Raw genomic sequence first — 13,019 nt, 5'->3', positions numbered from 1 at the left:
AAAGACAAAATATATATTATATAATATAGTATAGTGTAATATAATAATTAAAATGGATGAAATGTGAGGGCAAATAGTGACTCAAGCTTTTCTCCATGCAACAATCCATAACCTTTTCAACCATGAACGGTTAACTAATCTAAATAAGAGACCTACTTCTTGCTACAGTACTCTGACCTTACGAACATTTTCATTCGCAATCTTCTGTGTGGGTTTTCTGATCCTTGTCACACAGTCTCATATACTCATCTTGCAGGTTGTGCTGTTGGGGGATCACAAGCAGTTGCGTCCGATCGTGAAGAATGAGCATGTGCGGAGACTGGGCATGACACGCTCTCTGTTTGAACGTTACATGGATAGAGCACTACTGCTTGACACCCAGTACAGAATGGTACATATATGTGCTTCACACACGGTATACGCTTACACAGATTTATTACTGTTTATTACATTTATTACTCTTTCTTTAGCATGAAGAAATCTGCAAATTTCCATCCGAAACATACTACAATGATATGCTGATAACTATTGTGCCTGAACGAATCAGCATGCTTCATGCTGAGACCGAGACAACAAGACATTCTGCAAGCAAACACATTCTGTTTGGAGATATACGTGGAAAAGAGATCAGTTTGGTTGTTTCAACTGCACGGGGAAATGAGAACTCAAAAGCCAACCTTGAAGAGGTTAAGAAAGCTGTGAGTAAAAGATGATGCAAACAAACAAAAAAAGACTCGATTTACACCCAATTATTTTTAAACTATGTTCAAACTGCATGTTTGCAATTACTGAACTCACCGTAAACATACAATTTTTAATTTAACAAAATATGGCACTATTATTGAAAAAAGTACCCCTTCCTGTTCTACATATCACATATTCCCTAATTTTGTACCGGATAAAAAATTAGATTCAAGCCTGTATTGCTTCTCCTGTAGTCCACCAGTAATTTGTCCACTGATCTATAAATTGTCACCCAAATAACACGTTATTGTCAGGTTCTGGTGCTAATAAGCTTGCACCTACACAAATCAAACCTAGATGTGTTTTTATGCAGGTTAAGATTTGCAGTCAGCTGGTATCAGTGGGTCGTGTGAAGCAGGAAGACATTGCCATTCTGTCACCATATAACGCACAGGTGGCCCAGATCAGAGAAAGACTGTCCAATGACTCCCAAATGAAGAGAATCACTGTCACCACCATTACAAAAAGCCAAGGTAATACTCTAAAATCATTTCCTCTCTTTAGATCTCTGTATTTTTGTTTTTTTTGTTTCCTTTACTTGATAATGCTAATGACAGTTCTTAGGTTAAAGGGATCGTTCACCCAAAAGTGAAAATTCTGTCATCATTTACTCACCCTCAAGTTGTTCCAAACCTGTATAAATTTCTGTGTTCTGCTGTACACAAAGGAAGATATTTAAAAGAATGTTTGTAACCAAGCAGATCTCGCGCCCCATTTTTTTCATACTATGGTAGTCAATGGGGGGCAAGATCTGCTTGGTTACAAACATTCTTGTAAATATCTTCCTTTGTTTACAGCAGAACAAAGACATTTATACAGGTTTGGAACAACTTGAGGGTGAGAAAATGATTTTTGGGTGAACTATCCCATTAATGCTGTTGAATAGTTTTGATTTATCAAATGTTTGGGACTGTTTCACTTTACAATAAGGTCTCATTTGTAAACATTAGTTAACTAACATGAACTAACAATAAGCAATATATTTGTTGTATACAATAGTATTTATTAATCTTTGTTAATGTTAGTTAAAAAAAAATACAGTCGTTAATTGTTTGTTAATGTTAGTTCACAGTGCATGTTAACAAATACAACTTAATTTTAATAATGTATTAGTAAATGTTGAAATTAACATTAACTAAGATTAATAAAGGCTGTAGAGGTATTGTTAACTAAAGTAGTTAACTAATGAAACTTTATTGTAAAGTGTTTCCGTTTTTTTCCTAAAAGATTCTTGTGTTCTCATGTATACAAAAACCTGATAACAAAGAGCATTATAATGATGTGACTGCAGGTAGTGAGTGGCAGTATGTGATTCTTTCGATGGTTCGCTCCTGCCCCAGCGACGAGATTGAATCTCTGCATTCAATCTCAAGGGAATGGCTCTCCAAACACATTGGCTTTGTGGGTGATGAAAACCAAATCAATGTTGGCATCACAAGAGCACAGAATGGGCTATGCATTTTGGGTAATCCCTACATTGCATTCATATATTCCTAACAAATTACTAAATACATATCCCAGTGTATTAAATCACAATGTTTTATACAAAATCATTTCTAATATATATTTTTAAATGTTGTGCTTTAGGCAATCAGGAGGTACTGAACTGCAGCCCAGCATGGAAGAAACTACTGAAACATTATTCAAGTCGCGGCTGTGTGGTCTCTGCAGACCAGATAACAGTACGCAGTGTACGTTAAATCAGATTTTATATGAAGTTGGATTGATCTTGAATCATTTTACAAACCCCCTTTATTTTTTAAAGCCCCCCTGAAATCAAAATTTAAGTTTTTTAGCTTTTAGTATGAATATGTTAGCCTTAAGGTTATGAATGGTGAATGGTGCTGGTGTTTTCTAAAACAATGACAAAATTTGCATTTAGGAGCTTTAAGCATTCAAAACTTGCAGTCTCTCAATTCCGCTAAAATGGATCACGGATTTTTATGACATCACCGCGGACTTCAACTTCTCATTACATCTTCTGTCCAATCAAATGCTCTCTAGAATCTAAAGCGTCCCGCAACCTATGCTATAAATACCACCTGGCCAAAGTGACCGTTGGCATGTCACGGAGCAATATGGGTTGGAGGTGTGTGTTCGGTTGCTCAAACGCTCTAGTTTTATTCCGTTTTCTAACTGTACGTTGGTTAAGAATGAAATGGCTAGAATTTATTCATACCTCTACTATTGAATCCAACATATCATCAGTGCTCGGATTCGCTTCCATGGTGCTGTCAAGTACGAATTGCAGTCTGTGAGGTAAACTAAACGCTATTGGCTATTTGCTAAGGGGGAGGGGCCATTCAATATGTCCCACCTTAGCTTCCTGTTTAGTGGAAATTATGTCAACACATCATACAAAGCTGTGTGTTCCAAGGCATTTCAGTGGGCCTTTGAGATTCTATTTTTAATTATACATTCCAAATTTCTTGTATCATTCCAAACCATTTTAACATGGTTACGATTACATTAATGAACTAACCAATTTGAAAATCTAGCCATTCCTGAAATATTCTATTAATTTAAAACTATGGCAGCTTAAGATGAATTTTTTACATATATATTTACTATATATAATTATACAAACTCTTGTTAATCAATTGTAAAAAAAAAAAATAAAAAAAAGGGGAGGGGGGGGGGTATACAATGTATACATTGAAATGAATACATTTCAATGTATTCAAATTTACTTTGAATACATTGCCTCAAAGACCTGTGTAATTCTTGATGTACTGAGCCATCATTGCCCTTGTCTGTGTTGTCCTTAACTTGGAAGAAAACCAAGTTAAACAATTATCAAACAGTTAAAATATTTTCTAAATCTTTCTGTAACTTTATTTAATTTTTTATGACAGTGGTGGCTAAAGTCAATTTACCACAGTCATTTTATAGTAACAATTGTTGTAACAATAAGCGTAGCACTAGCGTATCACATTCACTTTGACTTGTACACAGAATTTGGCTTATATATAAATTAACAGCTTGTATTTTATACATTTATGAGACAATTATTTGTCTTTTTTTGTGTTCAGCAGAAGAAATAAATTCAAACATGATGCGAGGAGATCCAGTTAGATGATTAAATCTAATTTTTATTTCGTAGCAGCAGACAATCCAATAATAAATGAGAAATAATAATATTTCATCCATAATCAGGATTAAAAGTTTAATAAAGAAACATAACATGAACAGTTAAAATCATTTCTAATATTACTAAGTAAAATATAAGTCACACTCTGAATATAATATTCTTGCCTAAAGAATAGTCAAGTTGTTGAGAGAGCTCTCTTTGAAAAGACAAATTGCAAAAGAGCCAGGTTGGAGTCCAAGAATAGACTGACCTGTACAGAAATTGATCTCACTCTTATGCAGTTGCTTATCGGAACAGAGTTAAGTTCCTCTTTTCATAGTATTTCGCATCGAACCAGACGCACAAGACACAAACATATCTAGCTTTCATAGTTTCACACCCTGTGGTGTGGGTACATACACATATCGTTCTGTACCACCATATGAGTCAGGAAGTCATGGGTCTCAATACAATGCAAAAGAGAGAAACTGCTATACAACGTGTCCCTTCTGCAAGATGTTTAACCAAGATAAAAAAAAAGATCACATTAACTGTGACATTCGAGCTACTTGTGGTCTGTCAATCGGAAGCTTCTAGACTTTCGCCCACATCTTACACTTACAAAATTTCACCCCAAGTCAGTCAGCTACATTGAGGCATAAAGATTAATCAAAGAAAAGCATTAAACATACATTTCAAATGATAATAATGATAAACACTGCAAACTATATGATTTCTAAAAATATGATTGACGTGATTAAATGATATTTAAAATAGGAAAAATGATAAATCAAATAAGAGATATAATTTTTTTTTTTTTTTCCTGATTCATCAACTTGAGGTTGAGTAAATGATGACAGAATTTTCACTTTTGGGTGAACGATCCCTTTAAGAAAGGAAAAAAACACTTGCGCCTGCTATGAGGCGTTTTAGTGGGTACATTACTTTTAACATTTCCACATAACTATTAAGATTTAACTGATTTAATTAAGATGTATTATTATTACGGACAGACTGTCTGTAATGCTCTCAAATACACTCTGACGATGTATAAACTTCTCTCTTCTGTATTTTAAAAAGCATTTGATCTGATATCTAATCAGTCACAGCATATAGAAAAGGGAATCCCACTCTTTTTTGAAGAGCAGTTGTAGCCTATAGCCACTGAGCATTTTAAAACTGGAACTCCTGTCATTAGAGCAACAACATAAAAGGGTTGTTCACAGCGAAATTAAAATTACTTACCCTGTCCCCATGACGTTCTTCAGTGGAACACAATGTCCTCTGGCAGATTAATCAGAATGTCCTGTGGCAGATTTCAATATAATTAAAGAACATAACTTCATATGTCAAGCTAAAAAAGACTAAAATATCAAAAAGTAGTCTTCTCAGGACACACAGTAGCTTTGTGTTAAGATTCTGAGAAACAAATTGAAATGTAATTCAGGTATTTTGCTGCTTTTATTTTGTCTCTATGAATCTCTGTGAATTGCTATAGTGTGATTATTTTTATTCCTCTCTATGTAAAGCACTTTGAATTGCCATAGTGTATGAAATGTGCTATATAAATAAACTTGCCTTGCCTTGCCTATTTCACCATTCAGATGAGTCCCACTATAGGAGTTTTCGAGATGGTCCTCACTGCAGAACACGAAATCCAGGGGGATCCAGATCCAACTCCTCCTACCTTACATATACCTAATCCTACCCATCTCCACCCCCTGATCCCTAAACCCACCCCTAAACCTACCAATCTCCGAGATGGTCCTCACTGCAGAACACGAAATCCAGGGATCCGGATCCAACTCCTCCCACCTTACATATACTAGGGGTGGGTTTAGGGATCAGGGGGTGGAGATGGGTAGGTTTAACTTAAACCTACCCATCTCCACCCCCTGATCCCTAAACCCACCCCTAAACCTACCAATCTCCACCCCTTAGATCTGGATCCAACTCCGCCCCCTGGATCTCATGTACTGCAGTGAGGTGCTACTGGAGTTTTCTGCCATCAAGTAGGCCTAATAAATAGCGCTTTTCACAGTACACACAGCTTTACAGAAAGGCTGATATTGTATAGTAATTTAATCGGTTACTAGTATATGAAACATATAAGTTAAAATGGTCGTTATAACGTAGTTCAAACGACTTATATCATAAAGTGATTTTGTCTGATTTGTAACCAGGCACTAAAGCGATTACCCATAAAACGTGCTTGAACCAAGGAACCAATCGGATTGCTTAATTGGGTCCTAAGGTGGGACTCATCTCTTCAACGCACCTGATGACCTATTTTCGGCGAGATTCTGAAGTGTGCATACGATGGATAGACACTTTACTATCCCATGAGGCCACGGGAGAGGATTTGTAAATGGCAGTGAAGCAAAACAACAGAGCTGGTAGGTCACATGATAATGACAACATGGCGAATGTAGTACCTATGTCCAGATCACATACTACACTACACACATTAATACAGAACGCACTTTTTTTTTTAGATGTCATGAAGTAATTATTTATCAGAAATAAGTACCTACTCAAGAGATGCGATTTCGGATACAGCCGGATACAGTTGTCGCGTGTAACCAAAGACAAGAACTATGAAAAAGACGAGACTGCGAATGTTAGCCTACTTGAGATCGACCCAAGTTGACTTAATATCATGAGTAAATAATGCCTTAAATTTCAGAGTGTTCCTCATACAAACCTTTTATATACCTTAAGAAGAATTGCTCACATCGTGTGGACTACCTTTATGATTTTAATTGACTATCTGGAGGGCTACTGAAAAAGTAAGCAATACATTTGCGTTAACGCCCAATAACCACTAGATGGTGCCTAATGACACCAGTTTATTTGTTCGTTCTTTCTCATCCGACTTTGAAAATCTGGGATTCAAAATGTAATTTAAACCATACTCATATCATGCTGGAGGACATGATCATCAGGTTTTACACAGACTTCTGGAGTTCATGCAGCTAGAGAGCTGCTGTCATTAAATCAAACGCTCCTCCTCAGGAGAGCCAGTCAGAAGCTTCTGTTTTTAATCATTTTAAAGTACTATCGTGATTTCATAAGGCTTTAGATCAAATCTTATATTTTACAACAATAGTAATCAAAATGAATTTGTTTGTTTGCTGGCAGTCGATGCTTCTTACCTCATCTCGGCTTCTGACACAAGAAAGACACATCAAGAAGCCTAACATACATAAAACTCTTTAAAAGTTTCCACTGATTTAAAGCTCAACCTGGGCCAGTGGAGTTTGATCTCAGAACACTCATTCAATTCTTACCAGAACAAATGATCTGCTCCATGCTATCCCTTACCCTTTTTTTTTAGTCGTCAGTTGTTTCTGTTTATTTCTCCTAAGCAATTTTTAGGTAGAAACAGCCACATAAAAGATGATTATATAATGAAACATATCTGAGAACTCAACTCTTGAATTATGAAAGCTCAACGTCCAATCAATAAAATTTGTTTTCTTAACAGATTTTGGTGTCAGTTGGGGCAGCAAGAATTAGACTTTGTAATTTGTCAAACACAAGTTTTCACCATTTAGCCACCAAAATGCATAAGGACATACAGCAGGCCTCACTCTTGAACAGAATGGTAAAACACATCAGAAAGTGTTAAAGCTGTGAAACAACTCCATTCTGTGTACCGAATGAATCCTTAAAACATTAAAGGATGCCCCTAATAACATCTGTCAGTGCACTTGAGTCTTTGGTTCTCATTGATACCGATCTCAGTCTCCATTAACTCTCAGCCAAAGAGCTCAAACGCAAAACATGTTTTCATTTAAAGTTGTTGCATTTTCAAGGCTCATGTGAATTAAGTCTTCACTCAGGATTGTGAAAATACATGGAAGAATGAGAACAGTCCCACACACTCGATAAACAAGCACATTGTGCTGTTTACAGAAGGATTCTGACCTCATTATATCACAGTCCACATGGTAGCCGAAAACCGCTCACTGAATCCTGCAGTATGTAAACTGTGACTTTTTTTCTCCATTTAAATTATAATTGATGGGCTAGATCAAGATTTTATGAATTATAAGACACTGTTTAACACACTTTCCAAAGTTGAACCTTAAGGTAATGCAGTGATTGGACGGATGGGTGTTGATGTCATCAACCATGTGCTTAGGATTCCGCATTGATGTCACAATGATTGTATCTATTTTATTAACCACAAGCGTGCCCTTTTTCTGCTGTGCAAGCATATAATTAATGACCTGTTGACACATTAGTTGTTCATAGTGTCTGAGGAAATTGTGACTGATTTGAATATTTCCTAACCCTTTAATGATCCGTGGTTATTTGCACCGGCACAGTATTAGTAGTAAACAATTTTAATATCAATTTATCATGTTAAACACAGAGGATTGTTGAACTCATGCTCATTTAGTAAGCAATTAGTTTTTGAACCTACTCATTTTTTATGTTGAGCTCTATACATACAAAATGCAAATCATACAGGCTTGAATACACTTAAAAAAGAAATTATTCATACTTATGGAAATATTTATGAAACTAGTGAATGTGTACACCAGCATGTATTCAGATATACATATTAATACTTTTTACTTGATGGTAACACAACATTTAGAGCTCCACATGGGTAGCCTAGGCTACTCCACATCATTCAAGTCATTAAATCAAAAATTTAGTTGGAAATGGTATAAATATTCATTTAAAAATATTTGAAACCAACATGAATAGATTACATTTGAATTTTTCACATGCATTTAAAACCAAATTGTTAAACACTAAAAAAGTGCTGTTCCTAATGTATGAATGATCCAAATGAACATACAGTAGCCTATTCATAAATTTTGAAAATTTCATGTAGCCTATTTATATTCACACCGCAGCCCAACAGTAGCCTGCCTTCTTTCGCAAACATAGGCTATCAACTTATCAACTAATGATTAACAAAATTCCTCTAAATCCGAGTGTGTGACTACTCACTTAGTCTGTGTTTTTATGAAAGCACAGCTTTTATGTTTTGTGAGTATAAAACACCAAAAAATGTGCTTGATGTATGTTTTTGGAGTGCTGGTCATAACAAGCGGAGTTTTTAGCCAAGACCCAACAACCGTACCGCCAGAGGTTCGAGGTAAGCTTTATTTGTTCAGAAAACACACTCTTTTAACTCCTACATACAAACACAGCGTGTTGGATCTGTCCAAGCCTGTCTCTTTTCCTCCTCACCTCCCTCAATAGAAGTGTTTGTAGCAGTGGGTTCATCTGTGAAGATACCGTGCACTGACGGAGAGGAAAAAGAGGTGGAGTGGAGATTGAACAGCTCAGTGCTCGTCTCAAGCCCCGTTCTCTTCATACAGAACACTAGTTTGAAGAACCAAGGCGTCTACACCTGCCACCAACCAAACGGAAACCTGATACTAACAGTGTCTCTACACCTGGGGTGTAGGTTTATGCATATTTTCCTTTATTTAAAGCTGTGTAGTCTGGTAAAAGAATTATCTCACTATCCCAGAGAGCTTAAATTAAGAATTCAATTGAAATTCTGTTCTGTTTGCACTATTTAGATCCCCCTTCTCCTCCGGATGTGCATTGTTGGTCTCCAACTTACCCTAAAAGGGCCATATGCTCTTGGACACTGACTCCAGACCCAATACTTCCAACACACTATATTGCTACATACAGGTATGCATTGGTATAATACCAGATGAGTTGTAAAATTGGCAAATCCGTAGTGGTGTAAAGTATTTGAGTAAATGTAATTAGTTACTGCACTTAATCTTTTTGGCTACTTTGTAGTTTGACTAAGTATCAAAGATATTAGCAACTTTTGCTCTATACTTGACTACATTTTTGAAAAAGTTCATGTACTCTTTACTCAAATACACTTGTGATTAGTTATGAAATTACTCCTTACATTTTGCACAGCACCTCATTTTTTTCTGCAGCAGTTTATTTCTGCTACAAAAGAAGGGATATTGCCATCTACAGGGCATTGAAGGTACTATATATTATGTGTTTTTCCCTTACGAACCCAAACTTGTCAACAAGGCTACTTTACACGGATTAGTTAGAAGTTTCTGAATCGTTTCATATGAGATGAGGACATGGCTATAGCCATAACCAGCATGTCTAGTGCAAGTAGGCTTTGACTAATTAATTTTACTTAATATTATTTTATCTAACCATTATATTGAAGAGACCTTTTTGAAGGAGATTGTTTTTTTTCTAATGCCCTTTTTGAAAACTGGAGCTTAACTGAGACTTGAGTGTTTTGTAGACTTTTTAAGAGGCTGTTGTGGCGACCTTGATTTTATTGCTCAGTTTTATTTTGATTTTAGAAAATTAACGTGATTGCTCTCCTCACAATTCACCGGTTTCTTGTTTTTCACTGGCATGTCTCTTAGATGTTGAGGACTAGTGCATCTTTGAGCCTACATTTAGTACGAGTAAGCCTAAGCCTACTGTTAAAATCAGATGCTCTATCCCCCCGGTTTCACAGACAAGTTTTTAGCCTAGTCCCAGATTAAAATGAATGATTGAGCTGTTTTAACTGAAAGCAACTTGCACTGGCATATCTTAAATATGTCACTGTCGTTGTTTTGTCTCAAAATGCACACCAGTAATATTTTTAAGGCACATTTATAAAAGCTACTTAAATGTCCTCCTAATCGAACTAAGGCCTAGTCCCGCTTAATCTAAACCGTGTCTGTGAAACCAAGACTTTTACTCAAGTCGTATTGGTATTGGTGACTTGTAAATTGTTACAATTAATAATTTTCGCTGCAAGGTATCTGTACTTTTACTCAAGTATGGTTTTTAGGTTTACTCCTCTGCAAATCTGTTACAAATCTATTTAATGCTATATATTGTCTATATGAATTATCGTTTGAAGCTTCAAAAAGGACGTAAAAGCTGCATAAAAACATTGTATTTATGATTTGTGCTCTATTCCAAGTCTTCTGAAGAATCTGTAATAGCTTCTGATTCATGAGCGAATCATTCAGATTGGTTTTGTGAACCAAATAAACTGATTAACTGAAAAGATCCAATTCAAAAGAATGATTTGTTCACGAATCAGACATAATTCTTCATGGGTTTGGATTACCATGATCATTAGTGAGTAAATAAATGATGAATGTGAACTATTGCTTTATTTTGAATATTGTGCTGCAATTAATATTGTACCTGGTTTATAATTCACCTTATATCTATATGATTTACTATACATATTAAAATGTAGAATAATAGTTCAGAATATTTGCTTCTGAATTTAAATTTAGGAGCTTTTCAGAACCACTCTCAAGTGCCCGTCACTGCCAGAAATGGGAAGAACAAGACAGGCAATGTGCGCTAGAGGAACTGGAGATCTTTGCAAGAGAACCAACTCTTATCAACATCACAGCTATTAATGCTCTGGGAAGCACAACACGCATATGGCCATTCATTTTTGAGCAGATAGGTGAGCTTTTCATTGGTCTCTTCTACCATTCCATTTGTTCCACAAACAGTCTGTATTTTTATTTTTAAACATTATATAATCAGTACAGGAAAAAATATCTGGAAAAATAAACAAATATTCACATAAATATTTACTTTAGTCTGTCACTACAGAAAATGAAACGGCTGCTTTTGGAATATTTTCAAGGTCTTATCAATGTTCACATCTTGATGCATATGCCATGATTTTCTATTGAGTGTTTTAATCTCTGTCCATGGTTGTGTTGTAGTGAAACCTGATCCTCCGGTGAATGTGAGTGTGATGGTAATGCCAGGCAAGAAGTTGTCTGTTCAGTGGGGTCCACCACCCACGTGGCCGGATCCTGTCAACTTTCTCCTTAAATACACAGTGAAATACCACTGGGGCAAACCTGAGACGGCTAGAACTGTGAGTTTCCTGTGTAGACAGTGTTCTACAGTGTTAAAGCTGTAAAGTACTTAAAAAATCACCAAACAGAACAATTAAAGCAGTATTTGCAAAGTTACCTCATACAGGAGGGAAATATTTCATTCTTTAACATTTTTTGTCTTCTAGCTTGGCCCGTATGAGTCTAACAAAATGGTTTTGAGGGGACTGGTGGCAGGAAGGACTTATTACATCCAAATATCTGCAAAGGACTTCCTTGATGATGGGCGGAACAGTGACTGGAGTGCACCCATAAGTGCCACTATACCCATCAACTGATATGATGAATCACTACATTAACCAGAAGTGTTATGTTTCAATGTTTATTATGTCACCGAAGTGTGACTTTGTTTATAAAGGCAATGATAACCAATATGCAAGCTCAATGTGCAGAATTTTCTTAATTTAAAAAATGATCAACACCCAGTATAGCTCCACTTGCAAATAATCACAAAGCTTGTAAGCATTTCAAAAGTGTTCTCATCTAAACTTTATCTAACTGATTTGAACTGGTTTGTAAAATAAGAAAATCACACTTTTCAAGCAGCGAATAAAGAACAAAAATGAATGCCAGTGTTTAGTAACAAATCTGTACAGAAAAGTTGAATTATACTGGTTTCCTTTGAAAATCATTTGATACTGGTGTTTTACCAATCTAATCCTTTATTTATATACACTATTATAGTATTTAGTAAATTCTTTAATTAGGTTTAATTTTTATATTTTCATTTTAAGGTTAAAGTTTAAGTTTTTTTCATTTGTCTAATTGTCAGTTTGCTATGTACTTATGTCGTTTTTATTTTAGTTCATTTTTTTTTTTTTTTTAGCTTTAATTCATTTTCATTTTAAGTTTTAGTCTTTTAAGCACTTCACAACTTTCAGCAACAACTTCAACATATTATTGAATTTATTTTATTGAAATATTATATATATTATTGAAATTATTTCAGTTAGTTGCCAACACAACATTTCTAATTTTTGTTTAAGTTTGTTAAGGTTATGGTTTTTCATTTAATATTTATATATATATATATATATATATATATATATATATATATATATATATATATATATATATATATATTTTTTTTTTTTTTTTTTTTTTAATTAATTTCAGCTTTATTTCAATTAACAAAAATGATTTTCAATTGTTATATATATTTTTTTGTTAACAATAACAATTATTATAAACCCATCCCCCCGCCCCCCCCAAAAAAAAAAAAAATCCAATGCACATTAATTGAAATTATAAATGACTGATTTGACCAGTTCAAAACTTGTCATGATAGAAAGAATGAAGGTCAAGTTTTGAAT

At 35.0% G+C, this 13,019-nt stretch overlaps 2 protein-coding genes across 2 annotated transcripts in view; both read left to right on the top strand.

The window, feature by feature from the left end:
• The window catches only part of helz2b (helicase with zinc finger 2b), a 28,449-nt gene extending 21,425 nt beyond the window's left edge, over nucleotides 1-7,024 (top strand). Inside the window, exons 15-20 of the mRNA XM_079875290.1 lie at nucleotides 257-391; nucleotides 471-698; nucleotides 1,058-1,217; nucleotides 2,036-2,209; nucleotides 2,332-2,435; nucleotides 5,998-7,024. Coding sequence (XP_079731416.1) covers nucleotides 257-391; nucleotides 471-698; nucleotides 1,058-1,217; nucleotides 2,036-2,209; nucleotides 2,332-2,435; nucleotides 5,998-6,030 — 834 coding nt within the window. The 3' untranslated portion in view covers nucleotides 6,031-7,024. The remainder of the gene's footprint in view (nucleotides 1-256; nucleotides 392-470; nucleotides 699-1,057; nucleotides 1,218-2,035; nucleotides 2,210-2,331; nucleotides 2,436-5,997) is intronic.
• Nucleotides 7,025-7,498: 474 nt separating this feature from the next.
• On the top strand, nucleotides 7,499-12,330 carry ebi3 (Epstein-Barr virus induced 3). Its single transcript, XM_079875429.1, has 6 exons — nucleotides 7,499-8,933; nucleotides 9,041-9,244; nucleotides 9,367-9,484; nucleotides 11,083-11,261; nucleotides 11,530-11,687; nucleotides 11,835-12,330. The coding sequence occupies exons 1-6, from the start codon at nucleotides 8,801-8,803 to the stop codon at nucleotides 11,982-11,984; spliced, it is 942 nt and encodes a 313-aa protein (XP_079731555.1). The 5' UTR covers nucleotides 7,499-8,800; the 3' UTR covers nucleotides 11,985-12,330.
• Nucleotides 12,331-13,019: the final 689 nt, after the last annotated feature.

This window comes from Squalius cephalus (assembly GCF_949319135.1).
Source record: "Squalius cephalus genome assembly, chromosome: 7".
Lineage (NCBI taxonomy): Eukaryota > Metazoa > Chordata > Actinopteri > Cypriniformes > Leuciscidae > Squalius > Squalius cephalus.
The sequence above is the reverse complement of the archived record's forward strand: the minus strand, read 5'-3'. Positions and strand labels throughout refer to the sequence as shown.